Source organism: Aythya ferina (assembly GCF_964211825.1).
Source record: "Aythya ferina genome assembly, chromosome: 5".
Classification (NCBI taxonomy): Eukaryota; Metazoa; Chordata; class Aves; order Anseriformes; family Anatidae; genus Aythya; species Aythya ferina.
Genome location: NC_140301.1, coordinates 44081621 through 44108923, shown reverse-complemented (window position 1 = coordinate 44108923; position 27303 = coordinate 44081621). Strand labels below are relative to the sequence as shown.

The following is a 27303-nucleotide window of genomic DNA, read 5'->3' as shown; positions in this document are numbered from 1 at the left end:
GAGTTTACAAGCACTTTGGAAAGTATTTGGTTGCCAAGCTGTTAGCGCTACAGAATTGCTGTGCTGGTTACCTGTGTAGTAATTACGCAGCAGAGATCCGGTACCTTTATTAAAAAGCCACTCCTGTTTTTATGAGTAACAGGAACTGCTTGCTTCAAACAAAAATGCAAATCCATTCCTTGGCTAGAATTGTGAATGCTTAAACAGATTTTGCTTGGAAGTGTAAACATTTGTTACTTGGTGTCAGAAAAATAACCACTAACAAATATAAGAAAATGTCTGAAGAAGAATCCAGATGAGAATTGAAAGAATACAAACTTGTTAAATCTCCTCTTCTCCTATCTATTTAAGCCAAAGGGGCAGCATTGCAGTGCTGCAGACTGCCCTAACTAGCAGACGAACTGGTAACCATTTGAAAATAGCTCCTTTCCTACTCCTGCTTCTGTTTAAGCAAGCAGTGGCACAGGTAGCCAGCCAGCAATCGCTTTGCTATACATTATTCCAGCAGAAATGCTTCTCATCAGAAGCTAACCCAAGAGGCATCAGTGGTTCAGCATTTCATAAGGCAGGGCAGTTTCACCTACCAAATTCCTCATGCAGGAGAAAAAAAATCCTGGCAACTGGCAGTCACAAGGAAGAGCAGTTTCCTTCCACTTTAAATGTGGAGAGTTTAACAAAGTAAACAACTGCTCTAGCTTCTCCCTACTGTTTTTTCTAATCTAATACACAGTTACTCTGCAAGAGCCCTAAGAAGCAAGGCACACACACATGCAAAATCAGAACAAAAATGCTTAAGGAAAGAAGAATTACAAGTGAAGACAGATATAAATACAGAGAAAGGAAATGGAGAAATTACGTTTGCATGCTACCTCAAATGTCAGACTTTGAAAGAGCACATTAAGAGGCATATAAATTTATAGGACAGGTAACGGCATCTCTTTTCCTCATGCGTGGCATCAAAATAAAGATGCACTTGTTATCACTTTTGGGAGAAGGTACAAGTACAGCTACAGCCATTTCTCCACTTTCCTTAATTCCTCTACACGTCTTTTGGCAAACGCCAGCTGCGAACAACCAGCCGCTTTGGCCACCTCAACAGAAAGCATACAGCATTAAATGCAAACAGCTTTAGCCACACTCATGCTCCTAGAACTGCTTATTTCTGGCTAAGCCTCATTTGAAGACTTCCAAAGCTCCTAGAGAGACTGAGGGAACACAGCTCCTATTTCAAGTCAGTGAGGGAGGTTCCAACATATCTTCCCCAGCCATGTGTGAAAATCCCACCTACATACCATGCTGATTACTCCGGGACATAGCTGCTATTTAAGGGGTACTGCTGAGATCAGAGAAGTGGCTTCCGTTGCAGCTACTCCTGATTAGCTAACTGCTGTCAATCTGCCTCCTCAGTGGCTGCCATCAAGTTACACTTCATTTTCATATCAGCTTCTTCTTTGAAAGCTATGGTTCCAGTCATTTTCAAACTAAGACCCAATTATTTTATTTCGAAGTAGTTCAGGAACATTTTTAACTACATTTAAAATGCTTGCCTGGTATTTCAAAAGCCTGTACATGTACTTGTTTCTACTGTTGCAGCTGCATATTCACATAGACTTCGATGCAAGTTCAAATCCAGCAAGCTGACTTCCAAAAAAAAGTAAATATGTCCCTCATGAACAAAAACATCTACACACAGACACAATTGCTCATAGTTAATTTACATCTGGCCTCTTTCCCTAAAGAGGGTGTGAATTTTGGTTTTTAAGTCTGTGGCACATATATAGAACCATACAGCAAACAGTTTGTTTATAAATAAATGCATAAGCATTAATGTAGTATTTAGAAGTGTAATCTATGATGATTAGGTAATATAGAACTGGGTTTCAGCAGCAATGCAAAGTTACTACAATAAAGTAGCAACCGGTCTTTCCTAGCAAAATATATTCAGCTAGATAAAGTTAAAAAAAAAACAAAACTAGAACCCTACATCTTAACATTGCATTATGCACCTCCAATCAATCTTCCCTTGGGAGTCCATTTTACATTTCTTTACCTGTTGAATTCAATTGTGCAACCTGAGCTCTTCCTGAAAATGAAGTATTTCTGTTGAATTCAGCAGACCACTGCTTGCCAGAAACGTATCTCCAACACACAACGTAAAACAGAGTTGCTAATACCAGATGACGCTAAACAAACAGCAGCTCTCCACTGCCTAGCAATTAAAATTGATAAGAAGCCTGTGTTCTTCAGGACTCCTTTTCAACTCTAACAGTAAGCTCTGGAATTGCCAGCCGCTGAAGGTTTTTATGACTTTGCTTTTTATGAATGCATGGCCTAACAGGAGATAAGCGCTTTTGTGCACTTGGCTGGTGTTTGCCCATGATCAAGACTGTTGACTGGGGGTTTATTGCCATGAAAGATGCCAACAGCACCCCAAGGACAGACTGGGACATTCCAGCACCTGTCAGAGAGGTGCCAACTTCCCATTAAATCAAACACTGCTGTGATTTTACAGAGCCACAGCAGCGCCAACAACAACTTCAGACTTGACGCCAGTCCAAGAGAGCAGTCAGACTGTACCAGTCACTACAGCTGCAGCAGGCACCCTGCAACTTCACATTTACTGCCAGCAATGAAGGAGGGAACCTTACCTGTGACTAGGTGTTGGTCACTCCCCAATTATTAACTGTATTAACACATCTCCTGGGGTACAGAAAGCACTAGTGCAATAGAGTGGGGACGAAAACAGAAGCACAAAACAGCTGCCTGTTTGTATTTTCACTGTGCCTCAGCACACAAGTTTAAAGGCAGTGTCTACTCAGTCAGGTAGAGAGCCAGCTTTGGTCCCCTCAGCCTGCTCCTCAGAGTCTGTTAGCACAGGCTCACTCCTGCCACTCGTGGCTGTCCAGCTTTTGTGCCAGAACCAACTCACATCCTGCCAGTTGGCATGAGGACAGGGTTTGCAGATATGCTCCTCTACCTCCTTGCTTACCAAAGCTTTATCCAGCCTGATCTAGCAGTCACAACCCAAATATAATCCACATTTCAGGTTAAGAGAGCAGCAGAGACACTTACATCTCTTAAAACCAGCTGGACTAGAATCAAACTTCTTAGAGATACAAAGTGGAGAGAGCTACAGCCAGTAAATCTCATTGCTTCATTCAGGTCCACGGGGTGTTGGTAGAGCTTGTCTTTTCCTTTCCTCTTCTGTAAACAAAGTGCAATGAAGCTGCCAGCAAAGCTGACTCGAGAGGAATTGCAAGGAAGGAGCAAGCTTACAGGCATTCCTTCTTCCAGAAAAATATCCAGGCTATTTTTCTCCATTTCATTCCATACATTTAAACTGAATTCAGCTCATTAACGTGAAGACATTGCATTTATACTTTAGGAATGAAAGCCTTTATTGTCTGACTTTCCCTTAGCTATTTTATCTTCCTTGCACTGCAACAGCAACTTTCCTTACAGCTATCCCATAAAAAACCTTCATTCTTCCCTACATCAATCATTAAGTACATGGAAGAACTGGGAAAAGTGAAGAAACTACTTTCACTGCTGTGGCCTCTCATAACCATATAGGAAAAACACTTCAAAAGACAGGCCATGTAATTCTGGTTATTTTACAAGGTAGGTGCTAATCTCTGTGGTGCAGCCAAATTTTATCCTGGTTAATCATTTACTGCCTGTGGAGCATTTTACTCCCATTGGATTTAACTTCTGCCTCCAGTTCCTGTCCTAAACTTGCACAATTTTCCCATGGCCGCAGCAGCTAAAATCCAGTGGAAGACAAAGTCTCTTCTGCACACCACAGGATTAGAGCTTTTGGGAGAAGTGCAAGGCACCGTACAAATAGACAATGACAGCTAGGGCTGCTTAAACAGGTGTGGTGCTTGAGAGATTCCGATGAACACACAGAGCACCTCATTTTAACAACCAGACAGAAGCACCAGCACTCTGGATTTGCTGGCAGGGTGGAATTATGGACTATGAGAGCCACAGGCGTGGCTGTATCTTTCTAACATCACAAGGCTTTTTTTTTTTCCCCTCCTTCCTTCTGAAGCTGCATTTGTACTGAAGCCAGGTGCAGCCAGTAAACATCACAGCTAATGGCAGCTGACGGATTGGCTCAAGCTCCCTATTAATGGGTTTTGGATCATTAAGTAAGCAAGTTTAAATTAAGCTGTATTGACATATATATATTTCTTCTAAACAAGTGGCAATAGAAACATAAGGAGCTCATAACATCATTTTTAATGGAGTAGGTAGCATTGATAAAAAGCAAACTGGAGGCATGGCAATTTATTTTTAGGATCAGTTGAACTATCACCACAACAGGTACAACTTGGGTATCTTATGCTTTAAATCTAAATCTTATGCTTTAAATTCTCATTTGTAGAAAAGATAGAATGATGGTCTCAATCTACATTGCAAAGTTTTCGCAAAGCACTTGGTAATACTCAGAGCACCCAGGTGCACATATTATAAAAAACAAACTGGAGCATTGTGTAGCTTATTGTCAACTAAGTCTCCAAATGTGCAAAGACCCAGAACAAAAATTATTTTGGCATGCTTCAGCTGGAGTAGCAGGTTTAATTTTGTTTTATTAAGTATCAGAATGAGATTTTTGCTGCCTTCTCCGTAAGAAGGATTTCATTGATAGAATGAAAGGCAAGTCAAGGGCCACATCAATTACTCCTGGTGACTGGGCAGGAGATAGATGAACAGCTGACAGAATTGCCCTATTATAACCCAACTCTTGATGCTGGGGAACCACTGTTGACAATCCCATTAACCAGCTGATTTTCAGAGGCACAACTGCTATTGTTAATATCTCAGATATGGCTCGTGGAAACAGAAAGACTGAAAGAGCCTTAAAATAATAGTCACATACCATCATGAAGCAAAAGCACTCTACTCAAAACAATCTGCTGGTAGAACAAGGCAGAAAGGCTGAGACACAGAATAATACCCTTCTTACTGATCTTCAAGGGCATAGCTGTCACCCGTCACTTGTGGATGAGATCATTCAGCTCTGTTAAGATCCTAGATGGGTAGACACCTCCTTGCGTGCTGAAATCAGGAAACTTGGAACAAACTCCTTGTGCGTAAGACACGGTAGAACCTATCCAACAGCACACCCAGGTGGGTGTCTACCTCTCATTACAGAGAGAGACCAGAAATGGGGTGAGGAGGGAAAGGAGAAAGAGAACAGAGTGCACTCTGCAAATGACAGAAGTGTAGCAAATGCTTTCTGGCCAAGATCCAGGCATCTGAGAATTGCTGTCAAGGATAATAATCTAGGCTATTCTTAAATAGCTGGGAAAAACAAAACAAACAACAACAAAAAAGTGGAAAGCAGTAGTGAACAATCCAGACCCAACTTCATGCATGCTGCTGGGTGGAGGTTTGTTCTAACGTGCAAGATGCTCTCAAGATGTCCCTATAGTGGGACCAAGGTACAGATCCACTTCCTAAAAGACACCCAAAGCATACAAGGTATTTCCTTCAGCAACAGGGCTGTCACTGCTTAACGACTAAGATGCCAAGAGAGCACAGAAAGGAGACATCCCCTATGAAACCCTGACACAACTGTCACTTTTCTTAGCTACTTGAGAAAAGCCACCTACAATCTGCTAGATCCCCATGAGCTGCTAGTTGTTAAATCAGCCTATAAATTCAGACATGGTGTTTTCAACTAAATATTTATGAAGCACAACAGTTCATCCCAGAGATTTTTGCTGGTTTCAGTAGCAAGACAGAATAAACTGGATGGGAAAGGACCCGTTCTTGTTACCACAACATTAAAGTCTCAGAGGTTGACTCCATCGTATTGCAAGTGCATAGGCGGGATCAACAGTGGAAGCACCTAAATAGCACATGTTCCTTGTGTATCCTAAAGCCCCCAGCATCAAAGAAATTTGGCTACCACAGGGGCTAGAAGAAAACCTGCAGAGATGCCATCAACAGCAGAGATGAAGGTGTGTTAAACATCTTCCTCCCAAAAATTGAAGGGAGTTTTTGTATTGAAGTGGACTGAAAGGTTCAAATGTAAATCAGAGGTAGAAACGGCTGGAGCATCAAGACACCATGTTACACACACATGCCAAATGCAGGGGAACTCAAGTTGCCTGACCCCCAGTACCTGGACATATTCCTTTCCAGTATGAAAGCAGAGTCCTGGACAGCTGTCCCACAGCAGGGTTCATCTAGGCATAGTTGATCCTGAGAAATATTTGTCTAGCCTGTGCTTAAAGCTATCCAGGGAGGATTATCCTACCGCCTTCCCAGAAAATGCAATTCACTGCTGCACCACCCCTTCCCTGAGACAGTTTTACCTTAAAGGAGAAATCTGGATTGTGCTATAAAGACCATTATGTCTCACCTAATTTTTACAGGGATTTTTTTTGAAATCACCCACCTTACACTCTTCTACTGCTGTTCTTTTCAGTAAGACATCTTTCTTCAGGTCATGGTATCATGCTTTCTAACTCTTGGAGACTCTTATTCTCCCCTGGACAATTTTTTTTTTCAGTTGACACACACATTTTTAGAAGTACATTACTCTCATTTTCTATTTCCTATCCACAGAGAGCCAATTCCATCAGAAATCCACTCTCATAAGTAAACAAGGGCAGTATTAAGAGTCTGATAAAAGGTATACAATATCTACTTTTCCTCTAGCCTCAAGCCCTTTTATTCCATCACAGCCTGAAATTAAATTGACAAATTATTGCACTTTGCCAAATCCATGTTGACTGCTAACAGAAGTTGTATAAAGGAACAAACTGATTTCTCCTGAGCACTTAGAAGTAGCTGGATTAGTTGCTGGTTTCCAGCAGAATCCGTCAAGAGAAGAATCAGATGGCAGTTTGCATACAGCATTTCACTAACGACAGACACAGACCACACAGAGGCTAAAACGAACACTGCTTGAAGAGGAAGGCATTTGATAAACCTTTTCTCAGAAAAAGGAGACTGCCTCAGCAGAAGCCAACAGCTAGTAACCAAACCTGCCTGAATGTTATCTATGCTACTTTACGAGAGTAATCAGTACACTGATGTCCCTTCACTCTCAAAGACACTATCCACTCAAAATTTCTACAGAGATTGTGGTCTTCATCACATTTTCCCACAGCCCGCTCAATTTCTCAGTCTTACTCCCCACAGCAAGAACTGACAAGTGAAGCTTCTACACTGAAGCCGTAAAAAGAGACTGCCACAGAAGTCATCAAGATAATCACCTAAGATAATTTCACCAAGTGCAACAAGCAACCAACATGCCCAAAGGCTAAAATTAAGACAGTATAGCTACAGTCTCGCATTAACAAAATCAGAAGGCCTTGCTTTCATCCTCACCATTCTCATAGCAATTTCCTCAGTTTTGCAGTTAGAACACAGAGTTTACCAATTAAGATCGTGTCATAACAACAACTAAAAGCTACAAAGAGCTGTCTTGAATGAACAGAACAACAGAAGCATACAACAGGACTGCTCACAGCTTGATGCCTGTCAAACTTTATATACAGCTGAAACAGGGAGCTGGGACCATTTAGCACTAGGATGTTGGATGACCTGTTGACAGAGAAAACACCAAGTGAACAGGTTTATTTTGTATGAAGTGTCAAGATAATGCATTATCAATACTTTCTGGGTCACTGATAAGATAACAGCACATAATCACATGCAGTTTACTCACACTACGGATAAAGCGATGCACTTATTTATTCACTCATTGTCAGGTTTGAACATATTTCAGTGTCTTCTAGACAGTACTGAATAACTAACAAATTGAATAATCCCAAGCAGATCTATCTAGGAAAAAGTTGTTTTGCTGGCAAAGGGATAGCTATTGCAGAAACAAACATACCCTTGGGAAGGCAACTCCTTTCTTTGCAAAAGGAAGATGCCTTCACCACAGCCTGCAGCCTTGGTTGTACAGGGACGAAGAAAGCCTTGATCTTTGCCACCAGCGCCATGCCTCTGCTATTAAACTTCATGTCTTTGGAGAGCTTACAGGGAAGTCACCTGATGGAAACTTCCTATTGTGATTTACATTCTGTTCTCAAACTATGACCCAATTTTGCTTTCCTATCCATAAAAAAATATGTAATATTAACACCGGAAGGAAAAAATGTTGTTAAAAATGTGAAAAAAAGTTGAACGCATCCCCAAGACTTCAGGGAGCACATTTGCAGAAGAGACCAGTGACTTCAGAGTTTTATATCCAGTGACCTCACTGGATTTAAAATCTATAACACTACCACAGGTGAGACAAACTAGGTATGTGAATTCTGCAATTTAACATATTTACCATAGACCAGAGATAACAGCCACATGGACAAAGTAGAAGTTCATTCAGCACTAACACTATAAGATGCTTAGTGCTTTCAGAAAAAAATACAAGTTATTTTACATACACTAATTTTTATCAGAGTTCTACACATCCTATGAACCACATCTGACAAGTCCTTTTAATTACTCTAATTTGTGAGGTGTGTGCACATACAGTTTTCCATCTTTGCTAGTTGGTTCTTCCTTTATCATGACTAGTTTGTCCCCCTAAAAAGCAAATACCTATTCGCACAGTGAAATTAAATGCATGATGATTGTTTCTTGCACAATCAAAACAGACATTACTTCAACAAATGCATTATACATTCCTATTACTGCAAGAGAAAATGCACTTTTAAAAAAAAGTGTCAGAGCAAAGCTAACAGATGATAAAGTAGAGCATAACCTGTTAGGATAAACAAAGAAATACTTTATACCCTTTTAAGATCCTAGTTTACTAAGAATGATGTATTTATTATTTGAAGTAAGCACAAGCAAAGCTATGTAACAAAGCATTTACTTTTTTTTTTTTAATAACCCCAGCAGAAAAAGGTTCACACACAAAAAAGTTATTTTACAGTTAAAAGTAAAACCTTTCAGTTTTCTATTACAAATACGACAACACTGTAAAATGATGAGTCAACTGGCATTAGCAGAACATGCACATGACATATTCCTGTTGAAAACACTAATATGGAACTCAAGGATCATGATCAGTACTTGCAGATGAAAATGAAAAGGATGCAGAAACCCTGCACTAGTTTTGTTTTAGCTTTTATGAAAATAGTTAACATTTCCATACAATCTTCAAAACATTACATTGACTGTGAAGAACATACAAAAAAACTGAAAAGACCTACTCCAGGTAGATTGCTAGGAGTATCTAAAGGCCACCTAACAATTTCCTATTTTCAGGAGTTCATAGCTTTCAAGATAGTAAATTCACAAAGCTGTTGTTTATGAAGGTTATGGTATTCCTTGCATAAATTTCCCTATGCAGACACTTAAAAAAAAAAAAAAAAAAAAAAAAGACAGAAATGATTCAGCCCATTTTGAGAAAGTGTGTGTTTAACTTACTTCACAGGCACATCTGGCACTGAAGCAGTTCAGAGTAAAAGTTTGCTTTTATCCTACTGGTTGTCCTAAGCTTCAAAAAATATTTGGCTTGCCTTTTGCTCATCTACCTTTTTGAATTGCAAATTTTCCAGACTCTAAGTTTTCTGTTGTAAAGTGTGGGTGCTAAGGGAGGAAACTGCATTTAAGAAGTGTGGTACAGTGCTTTTTCTTTTGTTCATTTTTAAATCAGTACTCGCGCTATTCCTACGCACTCATCCAGACTCTGCTTTCTACTCAGTGCTATTTCTTACATCTGTCCAGCTCCTTGAACACAGCAAACAGCTCAGACTGTTGATCTGTATTACGAAGAGGGGAAAAGAGGAAGATGAAAATCTACATGTCCACAAAAATTGATCATGCCAGACACACATGAAGAGTTCACATCAAGCAGCTCTCCAGTCCTCCAGGTGTGCATAAACCAGTGGCCAAAGAAAGATTAAGAGAAGCTTCAGAGTTCTCCATAGAACATCTTTAAGTCACTGTCTAAAAAACAACAGTAAATGTGAATATGACTACCAAAGCAGAGAACAATCCCTCATTACAAGGTTCTCTCACTCCGTAGGTAGGAGGTAGCTACTACCATGGCAGAAGCATGCAAACATGCTCTCTCATTACCGTTACTGGCATTATAATGGTTCTCAGGCCATTATGCCAGACGAAGCATGACTTCATGAGGAGAGCCAGTACCTTACAAAAAGGCTCACTACACATCCTTCTTCCCAGCCCCTGTAACTCAGCTTACCCATACGGCTTACTTGCCACTGGCAACTTTCCAGCATATTTGAAACTTGTGTTGGACCTCTTGGCAGCAGGAGAAAATACCTTGCCCCCCACAAGACAGTAGTTTCCATCTGGAACTGAATAAGCAAGCGTGCACAGCTTTTGTTTTCAGCCACCAGAGCACATTCAACAATCTATTAACACACAAAATTAATGAGGTACTGCTGAGTTTAAAGTCAGCAAAGCGCTGCGCCTGTGCATAGTCCCTGACAGCATATGTTGGCACTGTTGTTTGTAATACATCCACTGCTCAGGCATTTGGAGCTAAGCCTAATTAGTTCATTTCAATTGAATCTCAACTCTAGCCTTGATTCAATTGCAATGAAGGTTTTGAAAGAGGCCTATCTACACAGCCTTGCATGCTTTTTTTCCAGGCACTTGAAGAGCCAGGACAAGGAAGTGTGCCAGAATCACCCAACCAACCGTTTAGCAGATACAGAAATGCGAATACTGCACCTACTGGTTTTCCTAAGATCATTCACGTGCAACTTCTAAAGCTAGAATAATTCTTTTCCTGAAGGGGAAAATAAAAAACAAAAACACCAGAGAAGGACTTCGAATGTTATATCAGAAAAGAGAGGAGAAGGCCTACCTACAAGAAAGCATGACTAAATTTATTAAATTTATAAATTTTTATGTATCCTGCAGAGTTGTTTCTCCATCATAGATGGTTTGGTCTTCAGTGAACATTAGCATTCAGGAGCTTCCTGTTTCCATCAGTTACACAAAAACCTAAACAACAGTACGATGACAGAACCTTGTGGGTCTCCACAGAACTCCCTCACCTCACAGCTCCTGTGTCTGCTTGCAGACCACAGCTCAAGGTGACAAAGCCAACTAACTGATCATGTGGTGTTCTGCATTTCAAAACAGAAATGGATTTTTCTTAGTTATTACTCAAGATATGGTGTGCCTTCCAAAGACATTTTAATTCAAAGATTCGCAGCTTTACACTTTCCATCCCCCTTTGATATTCAAAACTCACCGTCACACACAACAATCATTCAATGTGACAAATGATGCAATGAGAGCGGCTTAGTCTTTAATGGTTTTAGTGACTTCCAGGCAGTAACTACTAGTGGGTGACATTGAGACGATCTGGTTTCTGCTTTCTTTTCTGATGGCAATCAATTACTAAATTAACTTGGATTACACACACAATTTTTAGTCAGTTATGCAGTCTACTACCTGCATCTCTCATAACTTCTACTGTCCCTCTGGGAGAGGAAAATGGGAGCTCCTTCTGACCTGTAGCTAAGCTGTCACTCCTAAGATCTTCTTGGCACAGACTCAGAATTCTCTCAGTCAGGACAGCGCTTGGAAAATAACCAAAACTTCAGACAAGTTACAGATTGGGAAGCACAGCACAAGGCAAGAGAGGAAAGTGGTACACACCCAACCCAATTGCTGTCTGCAGCACACAAGTCACAGAGAAACACTGTCATTCAACATTGTAGCTGAGGGGCTGCACTGTGGCACACAGCAGGGAAGGAGGGTGCAAAGCCTGTAAGTTCCTTCCTTCTCCACAACACCTGTATTGAACAAAAATAATTTATTTTACAGCTGTCACCGTGTTCCCACAGCATGGAATTATCATGGTCTGTACATCTAATAAGCTTTAAAACACAACTGACTGAAGCTTTTCAATTTACTTGAAAACTTGTGCTGTCAAACCGGACATTTTAGATAGGATACCAAAGGTGTAGTTGATGCTAATGATACCCTTTTACTGGACTGCTGCTTCTCCAGTACTATGGTGTATACCCAACATGAGAAGAAATTTCACTGCCTTGTATCAGAAATCTGCCCAAGACCCAAAATGTCTGTAACTGGCTAATTGGCAACAGGGCTGACCCTGCAACAACTCCTAACTGTCTCATGCACACAGCCAGCTAAGATAACAGGCCAGGCAAAAGCTCTTGCCTCCTCTCTGGGAAGAGGTCAGAGAAGGCTCTCCAATCCCTTGTATTTCACACAAAAACATTGCCACACATATTAATAGACACAGAGCACTATGTCTGCCTTGCTGCAAACAAAGCCACTAGACAGTGGAGTAGGGCAGGGAGAAGCTGCAAGTATCACCTTGTTTCCACTTAATTTTTCCCAGTTACATTTCTTAAGTACTTGTGTGACCTCAAAGAGATCTACAGAAGCCCCTGCACAGCTGTAACACACCATGCTCTTGAAAACATCAAGTGACAAAGCAGCAGATTTCTATTCTATAGAAATTATATCTAGCTTGAGGGGAAGGGAGTTCTGGGCTCCACTAATATAGACACTGAACACTGGTCTCGGACAAAGGTGGCACACAGTTATAAAAAATAAATGTTCATTTGCATCAACCTCCACATGACAAGGAACAGCCTCTCTATCAACCATACCAAAATGAGGAGGCCAACTTGACTTCAGCTAAACTAATTAAGTCTTGACGAGAAGAAAAAGCTACACATGGGTCTTCCTGCATTTAAGCATAGCAGAAAGAACATAACAGATCAAATTCCTCCCATTATTATGCTTAGAAAAGCCATTCTTATTTAGAGGATTTGACTCTGCTTTTTAAAACAGAGGTAATAATCTGTCTGCAATAATAGTTTGTCTTCAAGTCATAACATTTTCTAAACACCCCACTGTCCATGTTCAAAATGTACTATTTTGTATGTTTAGCCCCTTCTTTTACTGAGCTTACTCACTTAGTGTAAAAACTTATATTCTTGTGTGGGCACACACACTGATTATTTTACAGGTCTTTTTCACTCATCAAGAGTTTACACACTGAGTATGAACCAATGTTCTTGCAGTACATTGGGAAACATGATAAAAATAGGATTTTAAGCTGGAGTTATGTTTCTTCCTTGTAGCATTGTATGCTAACAGCTTTATGTAAACACTTCATTGCCTTTCATAATCAATTACTGTAAGTCCCAATACACATGCAACTGGAATATTCTATCTACCCTTGTTTCTTATCTTTGCATGTGTACACACACAGCCACACTTCTGAGTTGTCGTCTGCTTCTGGAGACCAGTCTCCCAAATCCGAACCGCCAGCCAGTCCGGGCTTATGTAAACACCTTGGGATTCAAAGAAAATTCAATCACAATCACAGCTGATTAAGCCTAACGTATACAAAGGCAAAGTAAATTGAACAGGGTACATACATCAGTGCAAAGATAAGATAGAAGACTATTATCTTGCATGGCAACAAAAAAGCTGCCATACACGAACAGACCAATGGTCCATCTATTTGTGAATTATTCTCTCTGATAATGGCCAACACTTCAAAGAGCACAGGAAGTCAACACTCAGTACATGTTGCCAGAAGTTATTTGCCACACACAAGACTAGAGAAATTACCAGAAAGCTCATAACTAAAGTTTCTTCAAACACATCAAGATGTTTGATTTAAACTGTTTAGAGAGGGTGAAACTGTTTAAACTGTTTAAAGAGGCTCTTCTCTCATGTGCTTAAATCTGTTTTCTTCTTTTATTAAAAAGATCTGAAGGTTTATGCTTTACAACCATCTCCAACATAGAAACAGTCTCAGGATTCCAGCAGGCCACTACAAGGACAGAATTTAAGCTCCTTTTGTCCCATTACCTCTTCACATTGCCTGAAAACGTGATTAGCTACCACCACAGAACATTTCACCTCTCAAAGCCAGTATCTCAAGGTGTGCTACTAAGATAAGTGTGATAAGATGCCCTAGCTCCAAAGGTCATGGAGAACAGTGGCACTCACTGAGTGACTTCCTCACCTGTGGCAGGTATGGGTTCGGTGGCTCTGGCTGGACATTGCCACAAACACAGCCATGCCACAAGGCAAGCTCCGATGTGCAAAAAATCCAAGTTTCCAAACAGCCACCAGTTGTATCTGCAGAAGTTATGCAAGTAAATCTTCAGCTCTTAATTCTGGGCAGAATTAAGCACATATACACACTATATACTTCATCTACTTAAATAAAGTTCCGTACAATATCATGTAGCTAAAAGAAAAGCTTCTATCATCTCCACTAGTATTTTTAAGTCTTTTTTTTTTTTTTTGAGTGGTAAATTAACAGCCATTAATCCATTACTTCTTCCCCTAAAAACTATTTCAATAGCTTATCAAAATCTAGTAAAATTGAAGTAAAATTATCAATTGCTTATTCTGCCCACTTGAGATATTTCTGCTCTTTAGTCTGGGCAAATCAGACAAATGTCAGAAGAAACCTTTGCAGAGTTCAGTTGATTTAATCCGTGACTATAATATCCCAATAACCTGGGAGATTAAAGACATCAACAAGAAGAAAAAATAAAACAACACAGATTTTGCCCCTTGGAAGAGTTATTTCAGCCCCCTTAAGAAAGAAATAATTCACAAGTAAACAGGTCATTGGCCTGACCTAGTACAGAAACACTCTGTGGCTGTGCATAACGAGACCCCATTCTTTAGATCAGCAGATGCATGGAAGGCTCCACCACATACCTAAACCATACAGAAATCTAAACTATATGAAATAAATATACCAACACAGATTCTGTGGACTAAAGCTCAGCATTCGACTTTGCTTTTCTAAAGATTATAAGATAAAACCAAGGAAAATCTGTTCTGTCAGTTCTTCTCTGTTGGTATTCTGGATACCACAAAATAAAGCTCCTAAGCAGGAAAAGGGTGTGACAATCAGTTGAAGTAGTTTTCTGGCTTATTAAATGGTGTTAAAACAACCAGAGATCCAGGCCCAGAAGAAATTACAACAACTATGCTATGGAATTTTGAAGTCTAATCACTATAGCATATAACTAAGAACACAGCTTCATACTCCACACAGCATAAGCTGATGCAAGAGATAGAATAGGATCAGTATCACAGAACAGTGTTAAATCAGAGTATCAAGACCTAAGTAGAACTGAGTAGAGTCCTGACCAAGATCTAGCCCTAAGATGGGAGTGCAGCTGACAAGAAAAAAAAAAAAGTGTGCTATCTCATTCTCCTCTGAACTTTTAACATAGAAACTGAGACCTCCAAGGCAGTTGCAAGCCCCCAGAACAAAGCAGAAGGTAGCCAGCAGAAGGAATGATAAAGAGGAAACAAGCAAACACCATTCTCTTGAGCTCATTTTGGCAAGGGAGCCAACAATCAGTCCTCACACATCACAAGGCAAAACCCAGTTTAACTCTCTGAGTATTTGTAAGCTCTAGTATGAGGAAGGACTAGGCAAGGAAGCAGGGTCTCTTATAACTGTATAACTATGTATTTTTTTTATTTTTATTTTTAAAAAATCAGGTTCCCCACCTCTTCCAGAGTACAGGTTGAGATATAACGGCTTCCCTGGATCAGAACAACTGTTTGCTTTGTATGTTAATTTTACCACCAAGTTTTTGTATTGTAACAATTATTAAGCTACCAATACTTGGCATCTGGCTGGCAGAGACAGAACTCAGAGAGCATTCCTTTGTCCAGTAGAAAGCAAGCATCCCAGGAACTTGTTTTGGGAGCTCAGAAAGAAAGAGAGCTGGAGGGGTACGGACCAAAGACCAGCAACCTTAAACATTACTAGCACACAATGAAACCCAGGCTTGTTTACTGCAGAAATAGGAAGATGTTGGGATGACTGAGGATGGTACAGACTCAATTCCCTCTTCTACTGGGGGAAATCTGAGTGGAGCTGCCTAAAAATGCACAGACTGTACTTGCAGATAGCCTTGCAAGAAATACATCAGGGTGGTAGTATTCCCTTCTATTTCTTTAGAGTCCTAAGACAAGGAATATGCACAGTGTTTAGTAAGAGGCTTGAGTATATTTACTACCACTATCATTCACCATTGCATTGGAAGAGCTCATGGAAAAAGGGGAAACACTGGGGCTAATGATCACACCACGGACAGGAGCATAGTGGGGGAGAGACAGGTAATGACATATTATCTACATAAAAATCCAGCCTTAATTTTAAATGTATATGTACAAAGGGATCCAACAGTTTCTTCCAGGATTTTTTCCCCACCCTAAGCCAACTGAGTTAAGATTTAAAGGTCAGGTATAATATTCAGCATGGTTTATTGTTATTTCTACACATAATCTGAGACATCTGAAAAAGGTTGGATACCATATTAGATTGCTGCTTAAAATCACCTTTTAGGAATTCTCCGATTCCTGAAAGTGTTTTACATTGTTCACCCACAACTATTAGATATTTTGTAATTGCGGCCATTAGTTGTTTTGTCATCTAATGGCATTATCAAAACATTCAACAGAACAGAGCCCACAATTATCTTACTAACTGCACAATCATCTCCCACTTAAAGACCTTCTGACTACAGATGTTTTCCCTCCACTGAAATCAAGTTGGTACCACTTACCTCACTCCAGAATCCTGAAACGCAGAAAATAAACACACAATCCTCAATTTACTTTAAAAATAGTGATCATTTAGAATTAGATTTTAATATCAGAACACAATGATTGGAAAATTAAAAATTGAATTTTAATGAAGTCTTTGGTCTTCAGATTTGGCCCATAAAATACCTTTGGCTCTAGTTGTTGTAGTAAATGTGCATTTACTACAGAGGTGTGTGCATGCACACAATAAACACACCTAACCAACTATCACCATTCTGCCAGACCTCATTCCCTACATTGAAGATACGCAAGTTGCTTGAGGGCTATGCAAACCTTCCACAACATCTAGATTAAAAGCACTAATTTCACATGGATTCACTTGCTGAGATCCCTATGAAGGACAGACCTGCTGCTTGCTGGCTCAGGGTAGGCACAGTGCTCTGTGGAGAATATTACACTCAAAACGGTTTCTAACTTGTTTGCAGCAAAGCAGCTCTAAACATCCTCCAAATGTCATCCTCCTTCCTGTCTAAAAATAACAGTAGGGGCATTCATACCTGATAGAACAAGGAGTTAGAGCAATAAAAGGAGGAAGAGCAATAAAATAAAGGGAAGGGAGAGGAGCGTCACCTCAGCACACCTGTCCCTTGTCTCCCTCCAGCACCACTGCAGTACCAGTAACACACTACCCAGTGCTGTACCAGGAGTGATTGCACTAAAAATGACTAAAACCCCCAAGTGATTATGCTATTTCCAACTTCATTTTCATACTTGGAATGAAAAATTTATTTCAACTCCCAAGATAATTTTCCGAGGCTGAGGTGTGGGGAGCATGAGGGGCTGTTGAAGCAAACACCTGTTCTACCTAACGACCGCACCTGAGCTGAAATACAGTGCTTTTCCCTAAAGCAACAGAAACTTCCTCAGCAGCGGGGCACTTTTTCGGGTTGTTATGCATCTAGTAGACAAAAGCGTGACAGGAAGCCGGGTCGATTTCTTAAACTGCACCTGTGAGAGGCTCAGTTCGTTCGGCGGAGCGCCGTGAGGGGCGCCGGCCGCCGTGAGGAGGCGGGAAGGCGTGAGGGGGGCACCCGCAGACGCCTCCTGGAAGCCCAGAGCCCCGATTTCCACACCGGGCAGCGGCGGCTGTGAGAGGAAAACCCCTGCTAACAGCCCCTGGCAGGAGCAGGCGGGTCGGGTACTCACACGGTGAAGTGGTAGACGAAGCACTTCCAGCCCGTGGGCCGCTCCAAGAAGTTGTAGACCCTGCCCTGGATGTTGCTGCGGCTCAGCAGCGGCTTGCGGAGGCTGTAGATGGAGACGCGGGGGTCGAGGCTGACGGGGGGCCGCGGGCTGTCGGCGCTCACCACCACCACCTCGCTCTTCAGCCGCTGCGGCCGCTCCCGGGAGGGCACCGGGCTGCTGCCCGCCGGCTGCTGCCCGCCCTGGCCGTCGGGGAGCGGGGCGTAGTGGGCGTTCGGGGCGCTCTCGGCCAGCTCCAGCGACGAGGGCTTCTTACCGGGCGTCATGCTGCCCTTCCTGGGCAGCGACAGCCGGCCCAGGCTGCGGCTTTTCTTCTCGCCCGGAGGGGAGCTGGAGGACATGGCTGAGGCAGTGCCGGAGCCTCGCTGCTCCGAGGAGCCGCGGTCCAGCTCCGGGCGTCCTCCCGCCGCCGCTGGCCCGGCCCTTTCGGGGGCGGCTCCCGGCCGGGCAAGGTGAGGGGAAGCCCGGCTCCGGCCCGTCCCCGCCCCGCCTGCAGCCCCAGGGCCGCCCGGCGGGAGGCGCCGCGCGGCGGCTGCCCGGGGCCGGGAGCTGGCGGTACCTCAGGCGGGCCGCCCCCCGCGCCTGCCCCGCTCCCTTCTCAGCGGTGCTGATCTGCTGCACCTGCTTCTCTCCTCGGGGACAGAGCTGGGCGGAGATGCCCTCCTCCTTGCAGGAGGCCCCATGTCCTGAAGAGGGTGATGGTAAAAGATCAGGGCGGTTGCTGCCAATCCACCTAGCCCCTGTGGGACAACGTGCTCCAGAAAGGGTTTCACAGGCCTGTCCCAGTGACTCGAGCCAGAACATGCCCCCTTACCACTCAGTTGGAAACACCAGAGTCTCTGGGGCCTCATCCCTTTTTGCAGAATTTCAGCGTTGGGAAGGAGAAAAGAAACAAACTTGAACATGACTCGACCTAGTATCTGCCAGGGGGCTGTTCTTAATACAAGTAACAAGAGTAAGGGTCAGGCCACCAGGCCTTGCGGTCTTAGATGTTACTGTGATACAAGGGAGCAAACAGCTGAGTAATTAGGCAAGCTGTAGAACAGTAAGCACAGTTCTGCAGAATTGCCTCACCTGCAAGCTCGGTCTCTCACCAACACTAAACCAAAACATTGTGTTTCTGTAGAAGGGTACGTATCTTTGGTAATTAATACCACGCTGTTCTGAGGGCTTGGATAACTTTCCTGTGCATTGAAGTGAGTTAAGACTTAACAGCAATGTGAGTTAATTCGTTATAGTAGTAAAAGCCCTTGCTGTAGCAATTAGTTAACAATTTCTATTCCCAGAGGTAAAGAAGGTTCTCTTTGATCTGGAGTGCTGTGGGTTGTGTGTGGGTTTTTTTGTTGTTGTTGTTTTGTTTTGTTTTCCTTTTTTTTTTTTTCTTTTTCTTTCTTTTTTTTTTTTCTTTCTTTCTTCTAGCTCAAAATAGAACAGAACTAGTAAGAGCTATGTTGAGTTCATGGTTGATACACTGGTATGGGACAAGAATGTTGCAGGAAGATAAGGTGCTAAATAAAGTTAAACACAAACAAGCCTGCTAATTGTAGTTCCATTCAAATGTCAAGCTGCACACATGGTAGGCAAACTGGGCAAAATCCTTCACTAGTGTAAATAAGCAAGACTGTAGGCTCTTATAAAGCACTAATTTATATCCATGAAGAATCTGACCCCTTGTTAGGAATGCAAATACAGAAGTGTTAAAAAAAAGAATTTGCAAAACTTGTTTTTAAACCAACAAAAGGCTTTTCCCCCTTCAGTCAGAGCAAGAAGAACAAAGTTAATAAAAACAGCACAACAGAGGAAACTCGTCCTGCATTTGATCAAAATAGATCCAAATTACAGCTAACTCAGTTTTCTCTGTCCTCAGGAACTGTGAAGACAGGTGTGTATCAAGCATTTTAAGAAGGAAGTTCTACATAGAAATCACATAGGGAAAATCTATTTTATTATAAACTGCTACTGCCTTTCCCATACCCAGTGACTTCAGTTTCTTTGTGGCTCGAATGGGAAGATAAAACCTCCACCATCAGGAATTATTCCTGTGCTTGAACCTTGACCATGGGATGCAGGGAGCCAAGGAAAGACCAGCCCAACATGTACCCCTGAACAAGGACTCTTTAGTTTCTTGCCTGCAATTTAGTCAATTTCTAGTATAGGGCTTCCAGTCTAGAAGAGAACATTTGATTTGTTCCCAAGTAAAAGCTCAAAGATCTTAGTAGTGCTTCAGAAAAAAGCTCTGCTTCTTGGTAAAGACACCATGTCTGTTCTGAACACAGAGGAAACCCACTGCCAATGACTTTGCTCACCTCAGCTTACAATATATTTGGCACCAAAAAGAAACATCTGTGTGACTCTTCAAGTCAGATTGTTAGTCATTTGCTTAGAAGACATTCAGAAATCATTTGCTGTTCTTGCAGTAAGTATGCAAGAAAAATGTCATTGCTACCCTTGAAGGCTCACTGTTTGAGGACTGGCCTGATAAAATCACAGTATTAAAGTTAACAAATGTGTTTCTTTATGCAAGTGTTCTACGTTAAAGACTGACATATTGTCTGTATTATTCAGGACCTTATCCTAAAGCCAGGTGCAAAATAATTTCCATAGTTCAACAAAACAAGAGGCATTCAGATTATGTTCTTCATAAACTGTTTCCAAAATCTTTTAAAATATTATGGCACTGTGTTGTTATTCATCTGTTGATTAACAAAGCAGAATAGAAAATCCAACGTATCTGAATACAGGAAAATAGAGGGTTCTGTTACATTCAATTTCCTTTAAGACAAAAGTTAAATAGCTATGTAGGGAAGAAAATTAATAACTAACTTTTACCCTCTATACAATGAGAAACTGTTCAAAATGGACAAAGTTTATTTCAATAACTTATTCATTGCAAAACATGAAAAGCTCTGTAACCCACTACTTTGTTTCTCATGTCCTAAATACTTTCATAATGTTTTGTTTTGGTGTTGACTTAATTTTTCAAATAATCATCAGAAATGAAGGAATTTTCAATTTGATAATGTTTAAAATAAATATTTAGGCTATATATGAACATCTTTTCCCCAGAGTCAAGGAATCCATCAAAATATAAATTTTTCAGTGTGTACTGATTGAGGAAGTTAATTTTTATATATTAAAAATCATTTTATTATATGACTTCTATCTAGTTCATTTTACTGAATGATAAAACATCTGTCTGGCATATCTGAAATCAATTGCATGCTTAAATACAAGTGTTGAATAGACAACTAATTCATTATGAGTCTCTAGGGAATAATTATTATATATTGTATCACCAAAACTGTATTATAATTTGAAACATTTTAAAGATGAATGCCATTAACATGGTAATGGCAATTCCCATTTTTCCCCCCTCATGAGTACCCATGTCTTGATAGTAATCGTGCTCATGTTCAGAAATTCTCCTGCTTACTGTTAGATTACCTTGGGGGATGGTTTGGTTTGTTTTTTAAATACAAATTCCCCCATTTCTGCCCAGCTAGAGAAGGGGACAGGTTAAAAAATTTTCTTCAAAGAGAGGAAGAAGTTGTTTTCATCTTAATTTTCAGATTATTTTTCTTGAATTAGAGCAAATCCCTTGTTGCATTCCATTGCCTTGAGGGTTCACAGTTCGATCAGTAGATTGTTTTTAAAATAGCCAGCAATGTAGGTAAAAGCAACTTAGTTCTGAATTGAGAATGGAATCCTAGACTGTTTAAATACTTTCATATAGCAATGACTGTACACCAGTAGCTTTTGAAATATTCTCTATCTTAATTTAAAATAAATCTGTTCACAGGAGCATGTCATTACTTAAAGATACTCATATTAAAACCTACAAAACATAAGTACTTAGACTTCTGCCATGAAGAAAAGCTTGAAAGCATAATAATATGCTGAACAAGTGAACATTAGCCTTGTGGATTCAAAGCAGAGGTAAGGAAAGTATAAAGAGAGAAAAGAGTTTGCTTCATTTTTGAAAACTTGGAAAGACAGTGGCTCAGCCATTTCAGTGGGGAGATATACATGTTTTCATTCACTAAATAAGTTACAATTAAGAACATTTTTCTGAATACCTATACACATCTTTCATTGGATGCCTAAGTAATCTTATTTATTGTTCTTTTAAATCGATAACAATTTATTAAATATACAAGTGGTATACTTTTATACCAGCTTAACTTTAGGTTTTAAATTTAAGCAAAGTCTTTCTAGTAGGCTCTTAAATGCATTCATGCTTCTTATGTATACATACAACAGATTTTCTCTGATGACAGGCATTGCTAGTCAAACAACTTAGGTAGCATACCAGTAGAAACTCCAGATATGGACAGTGTAAATCATCTGAAACTGCAGTATTCCCCAAAAGTCTGACTGTTAAGATAAAAATACAATAAAGCGCAGTAACAGCTTTATCCTTCTCCCCTAGTGCTTTGTGGTCACCTAGCTGTATGGCTAGGGAGAATCCTCAGGTTAGATCAGCTCACTTTTTCCTTCAGGTGAATTTATTCCAGCTTCCTTGATCAGGAACATGCACAGCTACTGTGTCATTACTCTACCTGCAATTTAAACATCTATTAACCACTGCTGTCCAGGCTTTCTCTGATTCAGCAGTAGCACCATCACAAAGTACTGGGATAAGAATGTCCAGGGAAGGTGCCTTTGTCATTCAATTAAAAAGCACCACAGTACAGTACAGGTAATTAGGACGAGCACCACAAAGAAAGATGCAGGAGGTGTTCATCCTTAAGCAGTAGCAGACTACTTGTTGGGCAGACTGTCCCCCATACCCTCACTAAATCACTTCCAGAAAACTGGACAATATAGCCATCTCTTTCGAAATACCAAATTTGCCTGAGTGGCAAATTTGCTATTTACAGACAGAGCAGAACTTGGGAAGACAAAACCACCTTTTCTTCCTCTAGATAAGAATGAACAAAGTAGGAGCATCCTAACAGGGTAGCAGATGTTTAGTTATAAGTCAGTGTCCACATTAATGAATGACTTCATAAAAAGACTAATCACTGTCAAAAAAAGGATGCTTTAAAAAGGTGCTCACACAGTCTGCCATTGTATCAGTCTCAAGACAAATGTGACAGACAGAAAACAGCTGATGACTTCCTATTCAGAAAGTTTAAACTGGCTTTTAATTCTCTCTCCCTCCCTCTTTGGTGCCAGGTTATTTTTAACCGCGGGTGCAGTAAGTTTAGGAATTTGGTCACTAGAGAGAAGAAACATTGCAGAAGATACTAGCACGCACCAGATATCTGGAGTCTGGAGACTATCTAGTCCTGCAGTTGACAATCCTGATTAATATTATCTGTTTGAATGCTATCTTACTGCATGGTTATGTCTACGTTTATTACCTCTATTTACATCGTTTCATAGCTTTTTGAAGCACATCAGGGCTGTTCTGGGAAAGAATGTTACTGTCTACCAGCGCTCAGGTTTTAGATCCTAAAACAGTTTCAAGAAAGAATCTGAGCATATATTTACACTGATGGCACACAGCCAATTTTTTTTGTTTTATGTATTTAGTTATACATATGGTAAAATGCTGACTAGTCTACAACTTAAATTGGACCAATCAGTGTGGAAAAAAAAATAAAAATGCTCTATTTGTCCACAGGATTAGTTCTGCTATTTACAATATTTAATTTCTTTGTCTCCAGCAGAAAAAGAAGTTGTGTCATTCCCCCCCGCCTCTCCCAAACCAGACAGGGTAATACTCAGAAGACGTAATTATTCTTGCCAATGAATGTTCATTCAAAAGGCCAATACCATCCAATTGGAATTTTGTTTCATGTCATTAATTATATTTTTTTTCTATAGCGTTAGCCTGTCCTTCTGCCTATGGTTGCAGGTTTGACTAAAAGTTTCCATGTGTAAGTGATTTTTTAGAATGCCTTTGCTGTCCCATTCTCCCTGGTTCTTTGATGTAGTTAATTATTCAGCAATTTTCATAACTGGAAAAGGATTCTTCTGAAAATCATTGCAAAAGAGAAAACTAAGGAGGTCGACAAAATGCTGCAACATTTATTTTCACCATTAAGGCACAAGGGATGTATTATAATCACAGAAGCATGTGAGACAGCAGGAATTTGATTACTCATGTAATGCCATACAGGTTACAGTATGCATATTCTTACATATGCAAAGGTATATAAGGGCAGAGTGACGAATCCATTCTTCAAATGAAGGGATCGTTACATCATCATCTTGCATCATAAGAAAATTCTTCTCCTCGGACTACTCATAAACCCTGTCTTTGTTGGATGAAGTAGGAACAATAGGATCAAATAACACTGCTGAGTAAGGTTCAAATAAATTCACTGAATTTTTGAAATTCTGAAATCCTCTCAAATTGTAACTCCATAGTTACTTACGGGGAGACCTGTGTTTACTAAGAGGATGTTTTGGTATTTCAGGCAGTTTCACTTTTAGCAGCTGAAGCAAGTAAAGACATCACCAGTTATCACTAAATCTCTTCCTGATCAAGGAACACTTCCTGCCTGCAAATATTTTAATCTGTAATATAATATCCTATTTCATACGTATGGAATGACATGGATAGATAACCATTATTCAGCAGAGCCCACTTGGCAACCCACTTTTGTCAGGCGTTATCTGTCTTCCAGCTAGGTGTAACTGCAGTTGACTGACCTTTAATTGCAGGTAGTTCACCAGATAACTTCAGTGGAAGGTTTACACAGGCAAGGTAAGGAATATAATGGTAATTCCATTGCAAAAACAAAGATTTTTCAAACAGCAATTCACCAAATAGCTTTTTAATGCCCCAAATAAGGAAAACAGAGAAGAACAATACAAAAGTTACTAGCAATACCTCTTCCCCCACAACTACACCTTTCCACAGCAAGTAACCTCTCAATGCAAACAAAATGCAAACTATAAAACTCAGTGGATAGGCCACAGGAGACCTATGCAAGTCAGCTCTGCCAAACTTGAATTTCAGGTTGTGTTCATCTCACAAAGAAGAGATTTCATTTCTCCAGTACCATTCCAACAGATAAAGGCAAACAATGCAATGTGATATAATACAAGGTCTTGCAAAAATTCTCTTGACCTTTTTCCCACTTGTGATTTCATGCCAAATTCTAGTCCCATCCTTGACCTTTTGCTAATTGGGCTAATTGCAGTTCTTCTATTTGGGTCATCATCTTCAATGTCTCAGAAGCACAGTTGCTTACATTAGCAAGATTTCATGTAGAAGGATAAAAATAAAGTTTGCTGCATTTGTGCTCTGCAAAGCCCAAAATCTTCTGCATGAAGTACACCACAAATTCTTGTAATAGTACTGCAGAAGTATAAAAGGGAATGTGACTACCCTCCTCATCTCCCAGATTGACTGCTAATTACAGATCCAATAATCCAAGTGGTAGCATAGTTACATTTTAGTAAGCATGTGCATATGTACTGAGGCACCAGTATTTGTTAATTAGGCTATTAAACTACTGTTAAAAATTGAAAGAAATTGAAAGCTATGCTAAAATCCTATTCACTGAGAAACTAAGCTTGTTGATTGCAGGCTGTCTGTATCACATCCAAATCCTAGTTTTTCTCAGCAACTCTGAAAAGAGCATAATTATATTTGCTGTGTACCCCTCAAACGAGCAAAGTACAACTTTTCTGCTAAATAACAAGGCTTCTGTAAGCAGATGTTCTGACCTCTCTAATTCCATGAAGAGGAAAGAACCCTCTAAACTCATATCCTACCAGGAGAACTGAACTTTCTTGATGCTTTCTTGATGAAGTCTATGAGATAATTAGTTAATTCACATTTCCTATTATTTCAGAGCTCTTTATTATCAAAAGATAATGTGATTGACCTGCAAAGCTTTTTTTTTTTTCCCCCCTTCTTTTTAAAGACACTTAATATTTCAAAATACCCTTTGCAAATGTTTGTATATTCTGTTCCTGGAGGTCCCTCTAGTGGCTACAGTAACAAGTTTATCTGGCCTGACCAAATAGGCTACAGGTGGTTTGTCTCATTTTTGTAGATATTTCTGAAAATAGACAGCAATACTTTCTTGATAGTGAGAATCAATCCTTCTAAATAAACGGAAAGTGAAGTGAAAAGAATCAGCAAGTTATGAAAAAGGAAAAATAACTGGCATGCTAAGAATAAGGAAGCTATTTCATACAGTTAGGAAATTGTGTGTTACTGCTGACAAGCTTATGCAACTTTGCCACTGCTCCTATCTTTTTTTTTTTTTTTTTCTTTTCTTTTTACAGATTTATTTTAAGAAAAGGAGACATGATCAGAATGTCCTTTGACACAGTAAGTCTTACTTGAGCACTCTGTCCTGTTCAGGTATGGCAATTGATTGAATAACCTGACCTGTAAGCTCATTTTGCAGTACATGTATTCCTTAAGTACAGAGATACTGTCTGTAAACTGGCATTTAAAATCCAGCATTTTTGTTTTTAGAACTTCAACACAGGTGGTTATACTTTATAGGTCAAAGGAAAGACAAAGTTTGCAGAAGAGAGAGAGATCTGGGTTTAGACTTTTAGACTGGCGATAGCTGTGTAACAGTTGATCTCCAAGTGAGCTCCAGACTAGAGTCTATCTCTTGTTGTAGTTAAAATGCATTGAAAGGTGACTAGAAGTATAGACCTACTAAAATATAGTTGTGCATAGATGACATCTCAAGCAACATCGCTTTGCACTGCTATCCCAGTCCCTCTTGTTCTTCAACAAAAGCTAGAACTGTCCATCTCACAACCCCTGAAGCACCTTCAAAGACTTAAAATTCAGTGTCATCTACTTGCAGTTATTTTCTCCTCCCACCTAGTAGAGGAGCACAGTCCCTGAAAGCTACTTCTCTAGATCTCCCTTTCACTGCTCATGGGAGCTTCTAGCTCTTTTTTCATCTTTCATATGAGGACCTCTTTACTTACTTTATCACTGTCTCCACTTTCAGCTGCACCCAGTTAATCTTAATTGGCTACAGGCATGTGTGTGCCTCTTTCTACTGCAAAGCTTGCTGGTCCTCAGTGGGACAAGCTGCTTTATTACAATCACATTAACAATCAGTTCTGTTGCTGCAACCATTGAAGTGTTATGTTTTCATCTAGAGAAGAAATGGAACAAAGTAGCTTAAGGAAATGATCCTATTTTTGAACACAAGAGACCTGATACTCTGAAGAGAAGGTGATTCAATGACTTCTCTCGACACAATAAAACCAAAACACTACTCGTTTACTTATTTGCTATAAACTGAGTCATAATATGGTAATTCGATGCAGTCGGGAATCTGACACTAACAGTTTTTCAGTACTGCCTTTGCAGAGCCTTTTCAATATAAAGGAACCCTCTACCTCTATCCAATTTTTACCATCCCATTGATTATGCGTAGCATCAATGATTCTCTTTACACTACTTGTAAAATGATTCTCTCATGTTAATAATACAATAAATTACTAATAACTTAGTCTGATGGGAAGAGCAGAATTACATGAACTGTCAAATACTGATTTACC

At 40.3% G+C, this 27303-nt stretch overlaps 1 protein-coding gene across 5 annotated transcripts in view; it reads right to left on the bottom strand.

Annotated features, from left to right (window-relative positions):
• Nucleotides 1-18250, bottom strand: part of KCNQ1 (potassium voltage-gated channel subfamily Q member 1) — a 342658-nt gene extending 324408 nt beyond the window's left edge. For 4 of the 5 annotated variants that reach the window (XR_014693723.1, XM_084521542.1, XM_084521543.1 and 1 more), the window contains exon 1: nt 17743-18250. Coding sequence is in view for 4 of the 5 variants with exons in the window: in XM_084521542.1 (XP_084377668.1) it covers nt 17743-18140 (398 nt within the window). In the remaining variant the exon portion in view is untranslated. The remainder of the gene's footprint in view (nt 1-17742) is intronic. The other variant, XM_084521541.1, reaches the window with a different exon arrangement.
• Between the last annotated feature and the right edge of the window lie 9053 nt (nt 18251-27303).